Raw genomic sequence first — 12,247 nt, 5'->3', positions numbered from 1 at the left:
GGTGGGGTCAGGACAAGCTTTGCAGGTCCTGCTGTGCTCTGTGCTGCTTCTGCATGGGGTTCATTTAAAGCTAAGTAGAGAAACACAGCGCACAACCACCTACAGAGCCATCACTGCCCTCTTCATCCTCTCTGCCAAGCTCTCCTGCCCATGTCTCTGGTATTTCCGAGTCCTGGAGCCCATCCCGCACAGCCTCCTGAGCATCCCGGCTGCAGGGAGGTGTGTGTTTCTCCCCACTTCCCCTGCAGAGGAATAAGGCGACAGGCAGTCATCCTTTACTGTTAATGACACTTTGAGCATTTCCTTTGGGGTTATTAAGGGAAAAGGGAGGAAGTCAGTCGGGTGACAAGGTAACGGACTCCTATCCAAAAAAGCCAGAGCCAACAGCAACTATTAGCTGTAACTGGTATTTAACGTAAGTATTAAACTGATGGGATAGTAGGGATTTATTTAAAGATGCGATTGAAGTCATATGGTATGAGCCATGTGAAAACAGCAGTGACCTTGAATAGCAGCTAATTCCCTTCTCAGATACGCTGCTGGCACAAAAAGGCACAAACATCAACAGCTGTGGGCTTGGCCCATTGGCTGCTTTGCACAGCAAGAGCATGTCTGGGTGCTGCCGATGCTCCCGTAGCCCGGGGAGAGCCTGTCCTCCTCCTTTTCTCATGAGCCGCTCTGGGTTTCTGGCATGCAGCTCGTCCACCCGTGCCAGGCGAGGCTGCGGCGGCGTCCAGTCACGTTTTGGGCATGGTGAAGTAGGAGAGATCTGGGGGAAGCAGGAGAGCGCCTGGGGTTGGAGCTATATAGAGCATTGCCTTTGCATCTCATGAGCTGACTTGTGCTGAGATGAAATGCCACTTTCCATGGAGCAGAGCAGTCTCTGGTAGAAAGGGATGAGATTACAGCTGTAGCTCAGGCTCCTACATGGCACCAGGGTGTTGAAGACCCTCAGGAGCTCACTGGGCATCTGAGGAGAGGAAGAGTTGCAGCTGGGAGGACTGGTTAAACAGGTTTATCCCTGGGAAGAGAAGGGACAAAGCTGAGTTTCAACCCTGTGGGTGGCAGGGAGTCCCACGTGGGGACCAGCCAGGCCAAGAGCTCCAAGAGAGCAAAGGGAGGGACATGCTGATGGACCCACAGGGGAGGTGGTTTGAGAGGGGCTGAAGTGATGACTGGCATCGCTTGTAAATGGATCAGCAGGACCCAAGCAGCTGGGGGTGATACTGAGGGTATGGGAACCCAGGGAGGAGTGAGGAGGAGCTGGACCATGTCCATGTCCTCCGGGAGATGCGGTTGGCATCTCTGCAGTCCCTAGAGCTGGGCAACAGGAGAAGGGAATCCCATGACACACTCAACGTAAGGATCTTCTTCACAGTGATGACTGCTCCTTGCTGCTCCAGTCTGCGGGGACAACGTTGGTGCCAGACGTCAGTGCTGGTATTTGTTTTTGTCCCCTCCAGGTGCTGAACCTGTTCTTAGCTTTGTTGCTGAGCTCCTTCAGTGCCGATAGCCTGGCGGCATCTGACGATGATGGAGAGATGAACAATTTGCAGATCGCTATTGGCAGGATCAGCAGGGGGATCGACTTTGTAAAGAGCTCTGTCCTCATGCTGCTCCACAGGCTGTGGAAGGGGAAGAAGGTGGCCCCGGAGGAAGAGCAAGAGCCCAATAAGACGGACAACTCTGTGCTAAACCATGTGGACACTGGCCAGGAGCCCAAGTCGGAGTACCTGGATGGAGTCACAGGCAAAGAGCATTTTTTAATGGATGAACTGGACCACATGAATTTCATTAACAACCCCAACCTGACAGTGCAAGTCCCCATCGCCTCAGAGGAGTCTGACCTCTATGAGGAGACAAGCACCCAGTCCGACACTGAAGATGCTAAGGTAGGAAAGGCTGGTGGGGGGTTTCAACACAAAACCTGTGATTGAACCATTCTTGCTGTGCTGCCCAAAGAATGATGCTGGTTTTGTTACTTTTAGCTTTTCCACAATGTGTAGCATGGGCCAAACTTGGGGGGGTTTCAACCTGGCATTTCCCAGTGTAAGCTGGAAGTGGGGGGGTCCAAGCAGGGGTTTGGCCTGTTTTGGGTCAGGCTATGGGGTTATTGCTAATGCCAGGGGAACCCACTGCACTACAGGGTTGGTGCAAGGGGCAAAACGCTCAGTTTGGTGTTAAAGATGTTCAAGAGGAATTTGATGCTAGGAAATCTGCTGATGGCACTAACATTGGATCTACTGCTAATGCCTCAGAAAGCATCATCAGAGAGGGTATGAAACCAGATGGAGGAGCTTAGCACAAGTGAACATGAAGCGATGCATTTCGGATCCAAAGCTGATGAGACAGCTGAGGTCGGCATTGCTGTGTCAAGGCACGGAGAGGACTGTCCAGGCTCATGGGACACCGATTGCCTCAGTGCTCTGGGAGGATGACAGGGAGATGTGAGACAAGAAACTTGGGAAGACCTGAGGGGACACAAAAAGGAGGGTGATAGTCTTCTGGGAAATTACTGCTCACAACATGGTTGCACCGAGGTCCTGAGGAAATACAGGGCAGTGGGGATGCTGCAGTGGAGAGGAGCAACTGCATCAGTCTGGAAAGGGGTTTTGTATGAATAATAGAACAGTTCTGACCAGGGGTTTATCATCACTGTTGATGGCAAATGTGTCTGCTCAGGAGTTGAGGAGCCTTTGGGAGCTCTGTCCCAGCTAGAGTCCTGCTCAGGGCGGTGTGCTGGCGCAGAAGGCAGTGGTGCAGTTTGGGTGCAACCACAACTGCTGCAGAATGCCTGGCTGGAATTGCACAGGCATCCCAATGCAGGGCTGGAAAATGAACCAGGACTGCCAAAAGCCCAGAGCCATCTTCCTCCCTCCCCGTCTGCAGGCTCCTTACAGCTCTGCGCAGTGACAGGGACCTGGCTTCACTCGGGGAACAGTGCAAGAAGAAGGGATAGTCATGATTACTTTTTTTTTTTTTTTTTAGCTGGGAAAACAGGGTGTTTTCAGCAGTTGGGGCTGCAGCAGGAAGATGGCAGGAAAGATGGTGGCTGGGGAGAAACTTGCCTGGAGCACCTTGGGTTAAGGGAATGGGCAAGGGGAGTTGCTGTTGTTTTTCCCCTTAGTTTTGCCAGCAGGAGGGCTGAGAGTTGGCATTTTTCCCAAAATTTTTCCTCCTATGAGTCCAGTAGCAGTAATCCCCATTACACCCAGGCCATGCATACTGGGCATACAGTCACACTACACAGCAGCGATGCTAATGCTAACCTGGCCGCAGCGGAAGGACCCATCCAGCCTGGCCTGTGGGATCCCCAAGGACCTCAGTTCCTCACCACCATGATGCCCTTCCCGGTGGCTGGGGGAAAAGCTCGGTATCCAGCTATCGGACATGTCCCAGTGTGGCTCCAGCATTTTGGGGCTGTGTTCAGCTGACATCTAGTGGCACCTGCTCCAACACCCTGCATGGACCTCGTATTTTGAGAGCCATCCCTGGCTGCTCAGCACGTGCGGGGGACAAACAGCATCCCTCAACCACTAAATACCAGTTCACCCCATCATTGCTGCTGGTTTTGGTGGCTAAATTCAGGCGAATGTTGACCAAGGTCCAAACCAGGGAGGTGCATTAACAACCTGGCCCCCTGCCCAAACAGGCAGGGTGGGCAATGGGCTGGCGGTCATCATGTGAATTGACTGCCTAGTAATTAGAAATCAAGTGCTAATTGGTGGGAGCCCTGAGCTGGTCCTTGGGGAAGAGTGCTGCTAGCTCGGTGTGTTCACATGCCCTTGATTAGCTCCAGATGGAGCCAAAGCCCGGCACACTGCCTCACACCAGGGACACGGGCCACCGGTGAGGACTGCAAATTGGGGGGGTTTCTCCAGATGGGCTGCTCAGAAAATACTGATAAATGCTCTTCCCCTTCCAGAGCAGCTCTTTTCTGAGACAAACGTATTTTTTAGGGTGAAATGATAGTGGCAGGGTGATGGCAGTAGCGGAGCTGCTTTCCTTGAGCACTTTTGCATTTTATGGTTGATTTATCTTTTGCACCGCAAAGCAGCAAGGAGGTGACGGGAACAGAAGTGTTGATGTGCTATGGCTGTGCAAAGAGTCAGTGCTGTGGCTCAGGGATTTTCCTGGGGGCTTTTTGCCTCAGACCACCATGCTGCCAGGCGGGCTGATGTCTCCCAAGATGCTCTGGGCTGTGTACATCACAGGACCACCGTCAAGTGCTGTGAATTATGGGGGTCACAGGGTGAGTGTGGGTGCGCAGCACCTAAATGCCGGTGCTTGGTGCTGGCAAGGATGGGGAAAGCCCTGGATTTGGGTAGAAACACCCAGCCAGGCTGGAGGTGCTGTACCACGTATGTGATGAAAATTGCCCTGCAAACCTGCTGGTCTCAGGTGTGTAGAGGGCTCAGGAGCCCCCAGGGAAGGGGTTTGGGGGACCGTGCACTGGGACCAACACAGTTATCTCTGTCCCCCCCTCAAGAGGACCTGCCCTGGGCACTGTTCCCCTGATCTCCAGTGCCACTGGGCTGGTTCGTCCCCACCTCGTGCCTTTGGAAGACTTGTCCCGGAGGCAGATGGTGTCCATGTGTCCTTCCCCGGGGTCATAGCTTGCCTGGCTCCATGCCCAGGCCTCCTAATCCCCCTGCCCCTCCTGTCGTCCCCCCCAGCCCCAGTGGAGGGTGGCCCCACTGCTCCTGCAGAGCCACCAGCCAACAGCTCATGCCACTGCTACTGCTGTGTCCTGCTCCTCAAGGCAATGCCCTGTGTGTCCCCAGCACGCAGCAGCCAGGCTGCAAAGGTCCCCCAAAGCAACGTCTTCTCCTAGAGATGTGGCTGTGGCCCCTGAGGCTGCAGGCAATGACAGTGCCTCAAATTACCCGAGGGGGTCTTCCCTGGCTTGTTGGAGGATGGAGTAGCTGCTTTATTCGCTACTGAAAGCACTAGCAACCTTGGGGGAGGATTATCTCCTTCTCATGCAAGCCAACACTATCCTCCATTGGAGGTGCCCATCCAAGATCTTCTGGTTCCCAGCTGGTCCCAGGTAGGACAGGCAGGTCTGGGGATCTGCTCTTTCCTCAAGTGCTGCAGAAATTCTTCTCAGAAAGCCAAAAAAAAAAAGGAGGAAAAAAATCCCAGGGGCTTGCCAAGGTTTTCTCTCATTATCAGCCCCTCTGGGCCTTGCTGAGTGGTGTCTGGGAAGCCAGCCAAGCTGAGCTGTGGAGCAGGATGGAGCTGGTGAGAGATATTTGGGATGCAGGTTTTGAACTTGGGTGAACCTCAGCCTAAAAGCCCTTCAGCACAAGCCGAGCCAGCAGGATTTGAGAGAAGAGCCAGGGTGGCTGCCCAGGTTTCTGCAGGTCTCATTGTACCAAAGGGTGTTTGGCAGAGCATTTCTTAGACAGGGGCATGCAGAGGAGGAGGAGGTGAGAAAATCAGCCTGAGGTGATGGTACAAGTGGACGGGAGATGGATTTGCTGTGCAGGGAGGAAGGCTGGGGTTAGGGGACCTTTTGCTCCTCTGAACCTGGATAAAAAGCAAAGCTTGTGTAAGCTCAGGTACCAACAATCCTCCAAGGTCTGCAGCCTTGGAAAATTCAACAGCTTCACTCTGGGCTGTGTTTTCCTAGGAAAGGGACTCAGAGCAGCCTTCAAGCAAGGGGGTCCCACTAACCGGCTCCTCCAGTACTGCCTGGTCTCTGTGCGGGCAGAAGGCACTGGAAGACGGCCAGAGGTAGCCAGAGCCCAGGAGCATCCCTTCTGCAGGGCAGCTCAGCCTGAATCCTCCTCTCCCTTTGCAGAATCCCCTCTCCAGTGACAATGCGTCATCCCTATGCAGCACCGTGGATTACAAGCCCCCGCCGCCCGTGGAGGAGGAGGTGGCAGAAGAGGCTGAGGACAGCAAAGACCCCGAGGAGTGTTTCACTGAAGGTGACTAAGTAGGGCAGGGGACTCTGTGGAGAGGGGGAGTTGGGTATGGAGGGGCCATTGCCAACCGATTGTGGCACAACGACCCCCAGGCTCACTTAGCTCAGCCCAAACTCCAAATCCTCCTGTACTACCAGGGAGATGGTCCCCATGGGGCTCCCCTCTTGTGTGCACACCTTCAAACCCAGCAGGATCCTGCTCCAACCTCCATCTAGGAGGGTTTGAAAAGACAATAAAAGCACAAATAGTGTCATGTCGGTGGAAAAGCCCTGGCCAGGAGGTAACTCACAGCTCTTTGCCCCATGCTCAGCCTGTGTGAAGAGGTTTCCCTGCCTCTACGTGGACATCACCAGTGACAGAGGGAAGGTATGGTGGAACGTCCGGAAAACCTGCTTCCGCATCGTGGAGCACGACTGGTTCGAGACCTTCATTGTCTTCATGATCCTCCTCAGCAGTGGGGCGCTGGTAGGTCCCACATTTCGCCCTGTCCCATTTGCTCTACAGTAGCTCCCCAGCTTGGTGGGAGCCCAGGAAGGCGGGCAGGGCCCAGGCAGCAGCACCAGAGGCTCTGGGCATTGCCTGGTTGTCTCCTGTGCAAAATAACACAGCTTTGGGCAGACGTTTGATTTAAAACCCCACTTGGCTCAGGTCTGCCCAATGTACAGCCTTGCAAGGGGATCTAAACATCCTTCCCTTGCCCTCCAAGAGCCCTGCATCGGTACAGTCAACCCTATACAACCCTCCCCAGCACCCACCATCGGCTGTGGTGCATGGGCTCCAGGGGATGCAACTGCCTACAGCCTCCTCTCCTGCTCTTAATATCAACCATGAACTGTCTGAACCATCTATTTATCTTTATGTGGGTGGTTCCTCATTTCATTGCTTCCATAACTGGTTGTCGGGAGGTGCTTTGCGAATAACTCATGGTTATTATTTTGCTATTCAGCGCTTCCAGCTGCTGACTGGTGCACCTTCCCAGAACCCGGGCGTCCATTTAAATCAACCCCATTAAAAAGCTGTGTGTCAGCCTGTTGGTCATCTCTGAGTGTTTGGGCTGGGTATAACTCAGCTGCACCTGTAAATACGCAGAGTTATTGGGGAGACCAGCTTCTCTGCAAGTTTGGAGGTAAAGAGAGAGGGGACCAGAATAGAGGGACTGAACTGGTTTTCAGAGGTGCTTTAAAACACGTCTGCATCATGCTCTGAAGTGCAGTTTGGGGATGTCTGAGGTTGTAGCTAGTGCCGGAATCGAAAGTTCTGCTAAAACAGCTGTACAACACCTGGCCACCATGCCTGTACCTCTGATTGCTTATGTTTTACATGCCATACGGACATAGCAGTAACCCAAACTCCTAACAGCATTTTCAAAACTACCAAGGCATCCAAAGATGCAGGTTGGTGTCCTGGCTTTTGACTTGTGCTCAGACTCATGGGAATTTGATGCAGCTGGACATTTGCTTTGAAGCTTTGCTTTGGGACAAACACCGCTCTACATAGCCAACAAGAACTTGTGAACAAGAGTTAGACCCCATGTTGATCAGGTGCGTCAGTAAGTGCCACATGTAGCTAGGCTGTCAAGTTTTCAAGCTGCCCCAAGCCCTAGAAAAGCAGGGGCAACGCAGGCATGGATGTGGCTGCACTGAGCCGTGCAGCAGGTCTAATGGAAGAATGACTGTCACATAGCTCCACGCCTCTTCCAGGCTTTTGAGGACATCTACATTGAACAACGAAGGGTGATACGCACCATCCTGGAGTATGCCGACAAGGTCTTCTCCTATATCTTTGTCATTGAGATGTTGCTCAAGTGGGTGGCCTATGGCTTCAAGGTGTACTTCACCAACGCGTGGTGCTGGCTGGATTTCCTCATCGTTGATGTAAGTGTTGTCTGTTGAGCACCTCAAGAGCCATAGTTAACCAAGGGATTTGGGAGCAGCAAGGGATTGTAGCAAGCTGTTGGAAGGGAACCCATATTGTATTTTAAAGGACAATGGGGTGGCTGTGGAACAAGGGCTTAGACCATTGCTCAAAATACTGGTCCTCCACAGGAAGGGCCACTTCTTTCCCTGGCTGCAGAAACCCTTTCAAACCCTTTCTGGTTTACACTTAAGCCAAGAATGACCCCATGCTGCTCTGCGAGATCCCTAGTAGAGATATGAAGGGACATAGGGTCTCCCAAATGTGAGAGCTGTGACAGAGCAGGCTCTGTCATGTGCAGTATTTCTGCATCCCCCACCACCTCCACCCTCACACCCAAGAGGCAGGGATATCCTCCACATGGCTGATCACCAGGGATCCAAGGACTCAATGCCAGTCCCTGTGTCCCAAGACAAGATGATGACCACCAGCCTGAGGGAGTGCTGGGGTGAGAGGGAAGGGCAGGAGCTGCAGGGATGTGGTCCAGCTGTGTTTCCATCTGAGATGCTGCTAATCCCTTGGGCTGTTCCTTCCAGGTTTCCATTATCAGCCTGACAGCAAACTGGCTGGGATACTCTGAGCTGGGAGCCATCAAGTCCCTGCGGACACTGAGGGCTCTGAGACCACTGCGTGCCCTGTCCAGATTTGAAGGCATGAGGGTAGGTGTCTTCCCCGTGTGCTGCTGGCCCTGACATGGACACACAATGCGGCACCATTCAACAGTCGCCTACATCAGGGACCCATCCCACGTGGTTTTTAGGGGCTTCCAGATCAGTGGGATCGATGCTAAGGTCCCTGTGGCCCAGTTTGAGCCCACTTGGTGCTGCTGGGGAGGGTAAGGCTGGGGCACAGGGTCATGCAGCTCCACAACATTCCTGGCCTGGTAAGGGGACAAGGCTCCTGCTAGGAGCCAGGTCCTCCAAGGTCTTTTCTGCCCTTGCAGGTGGTGGTGAATGCCTTGCTGGGTGCCATCCCCTCCATCATGAATGTCCTGCTGGTCTGCCTCATCTTCTGGCTGATATTCAGCATTATGGGGGTGAACCTCTTTGCGGGGAAGTACTACCGATGCATCAACACCACCTCAGGGGAGGTCTTCGACATCAGTGTGGTGAACAATAAGAGTGACTGCATGGCCCTCCTCCACACCAATGAGGTCAGATGGGTCAACGTCAAGGTCAACTTCGACAACGTGGGCTTGGGATACCTCTCCTTGCTGCAGGTGGTATGTAATGAAAGCAGCTGCCATCCCTCCAAGACATGCATTACTGTAGCAGGGCAGCGTGATTAGCATCAGGGCTGAAGTAAGATGTTACCGTGATGCCCAGACGGGGCCTCTTAGTTGCTTCTTAGCTCCAAAATTGATATTTAACAAAAAAAAACCAAACCTGCAGAGCCAAGGAGGAAAGGGACAGGGTAGAAGATGGGAGGGGAAGGTAAGTGTGACCAGGGAACCGCTGTGGATGAGTGTAGGTAGCACCGAGCCTGGAGCTGCGAGAAGTCCTCTGCAGAGCGCAGGGTGCAGAAGCGAGGAGGGGGGCCCTCTCTTCCTCCCTCCCCCCATTTGAAAAGTTCGGTCTGCTGTAGTCATAGGCTGCAAGAGTTTTGCATGGGGAAGACGATGACTGGAAAAAGAGCGCATGTGTCCGCTGCAAGGCAGTGGGCGAATATAGACGTGCTTCCACTGAACCCACCACAGCTGAGCCAGGCAAGCAGAAGGGGAACTGCTCACCGCAGTTTTCATAAATACATAGGTGTGGGCTCTGTTATTGTGTGGGCTGGGGTTACTCCCATCAGATCCAGGGGAACTGGTGGTTGCAGAATCAGAGCATAACCCAAATTGATTAACCAGCTTTAAATTCAACTTCCTCTTCAGATTTGTTGTTCCATCAGATTCAGGAAACAAGATGTTCAGGCTTTTTGTTTAACAAATCAGCAGTAGAAGCTTGTAAAAGATGCAGTGTACCCCCCTACCCCACCAGGATCGGGATCCAGCAGGTAGCAGAGGCAGCGACACAGAAGTCAGGGCTACGGAGGTGGCACAGGTTGGGAGCAGGAGGGAGGCAGCCGGCCCCAGCACAGCTCTGCCCTTGGGAAAATGCACTTTGTTTGGGGGGGGAAAGAGTCAATTGCTGCTTTTCCCAGCCTGGTTTGCGGTGGTGTTTTGGGAAGTCCCTGGTAACCTCAGCCACAGAACGGAGCTTATGTGTGCACAGGTGTGTGCACGTGCAAATTTCAGCATTTCTGTATTAGGGCATTTTTCTTGTGGATTCAACTTATGGTCCTTCTGCCATTCCCACAAAGAAGCTATAACTCCAGGGTGAGCAGGCATGCTCAGAGCTAAGCTCCCAAACTAAACCCCAAACACTCACCCTTTGACCTGCCCCCCCCCCCCCCAGCCCCAAATACCTCCCAGCAAATCTGTTTATCTCCACTGTCCCCACAGGCGACCTTCAAAGGCTGGATGGACATCATGTATGCTGCTGTGGACTCACGCGAGGTAAGGAGACAAGCAGGGATGTCTCACAACTGTCACCAAGCATCGTTTATCCCACCGGGCCAGTTCCCCCTGGCAGGCTGGGAGCAGAGTCCTGGGGCTGAGGAGGAGCTCAGCACGGGCTGGGGCTTGACCCCTCAGCCACAGCACCTCCTCTGGCTCTGCCCATTGGTGCTGGGGGGGCTGCCTGCATCCCACCATGGCTTTGGATAGGCCATGGGCCAAAGAGTGGAGAAATGCCCAAAACATCCCCCCTGCTGAGGTGCACAGTGTCAGTTGTGTCCCTTCTGGTGCCTTCTGCCAGCCATGTCATCGTCACCTGCATCCCAGCTGCACCCTGGCCCCCACACCAGGCTCCCACCCCACCTGAGCTACAGCTGGGGCTGAGCCCGCTCCTCTCAGCTTCAGCTTCATGGTCCAAAATCCCCGCTCTGCCTCCGCAGCTCCAAGCCAGCAGGCTCCTCCCTCACCCTGCTGCGAGACGATGCCCTCCATGTGCTCCTCCAGCTGGGAGAGCTTATCCCATCCTGGATAAAGCGCCTGGCTTGCCTTGAGCAATAAATGGGTTATTAAAACAGGGCAGCCAGCATTTAACCTTTGGGTTAAATGGGTTATTAAAAAAAAAAAAAAGTTTTGAAGGGTTTCACGCAGAGGCTGTTTTGACTGTGATCCATCCCAAAAATTGTCCCCACACCAGCGCATGTGTGCACACACCGCCATGAGCCAATGCAGCAGAAGAGACTTCCTACCTTTCTCTAAGTGAGCAAACTTGCCTGTGCCCCACTGTGGGGGTCAGGCCCGCACACCCACGGGCCTGAACATATTGTTTTCGTTGCCTTTTTTTAGCATGAGAGACAGCTGCTCTGCTCACCCCAGCTGCAGCTGCCAGCACTCAGTGGAGGAGCTGCTTCCAGCTCCCTCTAAAAATGGCTTGGGTTCCTGCCTCCCCGAACACCTGGGGCAAAGCTGTTTTGGGAGAAAATCCGCTCTTGTCTGCCAAGAGCTTTCTTCGAAATAGGGGAAGCTGCTTGTGACACCTTGGGATGTCTCCAGTCAAATATAGAGCAGAATTAAGTGATGCCCCTTGATGAGGAGTGTTTTCCAAGGCTGCCAGGCTGTGCCACTCCTTTGTGCTGGCGTGGCATGAATTAAACCACTTTTCCTTTCCCCTCTTGGCTATATTTCAGCCCTTGGAAAGCTGATTATCGGGAAGAAACTCAAGTTTGCTCATTGATATCACTGCACCTGAGCATCCTTTCCTGAGCATCCTTTCCTATTCCCCAGCCTGTGCTGTGTGATCAGGGGTCATCACGTGGATGTCCCTTCCCATGGCTGCTCCCACAGGGACCACTCAACCCATGCAGCATTCACCAAAGGTTTTGGAGTAGCCACCCCCCAGCTCTGTCTGGATAGAGTGACCCCTTGTCTGGGGGCTTGGGGACATGCTTTCTGGAGAGGGTTAATCTCACATTTCCCATCTCTCCTGGTCAGATTGAAGAGCAGCCAGTGTATGAGATCAACCTCTACATGTACATCTACTTCGTCATCTTCATCATCTTCGGTGCCTTCTTCACCCTGAACCTCTTCATCGGCGTCATCATCGACAACTTCAACCAGCAGAAGAAAAAGATAAGTATTTTCTGGGTCCTGCAGCCACTGTTGCCTCCCAGGGCACTGGTCCAGGATGAAGGGGACCAGCACGGTCATGGGGTGAGGGGACCAGGGCCACCATGCCCAGTGCTCAGCTGGACCCCAGGGTCCCTCTGCAACCTGAATTGCTGGTATCCATTAGTGGCTTCCCACAAAGTGAACAAGGAGAGCTAGACAAACAGCACCTGGGGATTTGTGTCCTGGCCATAACATTTATAGAGGAATTCATTTATGGATGCAGAGGGAGGAGGGGGGG

The 12,247-nt window shown here is 53.4% G+C and overlaps 1 protein-coding gene across 1 annotated transcript in view; it reads left to right on the top strand.

Annotated features, from left to right (window-relative positions):
* The window catches only part of SCN4A (sodium channel, voltage-gated, type IV, alpha subunit), a 32,504-nt gene that overhangs the window by 16,878 nt on the left and 3,379 nt on the right, over positions 1-12,247 (top strand). Inside the window, exons 15-22 of the mRNA XM_010561346.1 lie at positions 1,464-1,892; positions 5,807-5,936; positions 6,244-6,398; positions 7,634-7,807; positions 8,384-8,506; positions 8,791-9,069; positions 10,291-10,344; positions 11,833-11,970. Of these exons, the coding sequence (XP_010559648.1) occupies positions 1,464-1,892; positions 5,807-5,936; positions 6,244-6,398; positions 7,634-7,807; positions 8,384-8,506; positions 8,791-9,069; positions 10,291-10,344; positions 11,833-11,970 (1,482 nt within the window). The remainder of the gene's footprint in view (positions 1-1,463; positions 1,893-5,806; positions 5,937-6,243; positions 6,399-7,633; positions 7,808-8,383; positions 8,507-8,790; positions 9,070-10,290; positions 10,345-11,832; positions 11,971-12,247) is intronic.

The sequence above is a fragment of the Haliaeetus leucocephalus genome, unplaced genomic scaffold (assembly GCF_000737465.1).
Source record: "Haliaeetus leucocephalus isolate CR32 unplaced genomic scaffold, Haliaeetus_leucocephalus-4.0 Scaffold144, whole genome shotgun sequence".
Taxonomy (NCBI): domain Eukaryota; kingdom Metazoa; phylum Chordata; class Aves; order Accipitriformes; family Accipitridae; genus Haliaeetus; species Haliaeetus leucocephalus.
Note: the sequence above shows the minus strand (reverse complement) of the source record. Positions and strands in the feature narration are given on the sequence as shown.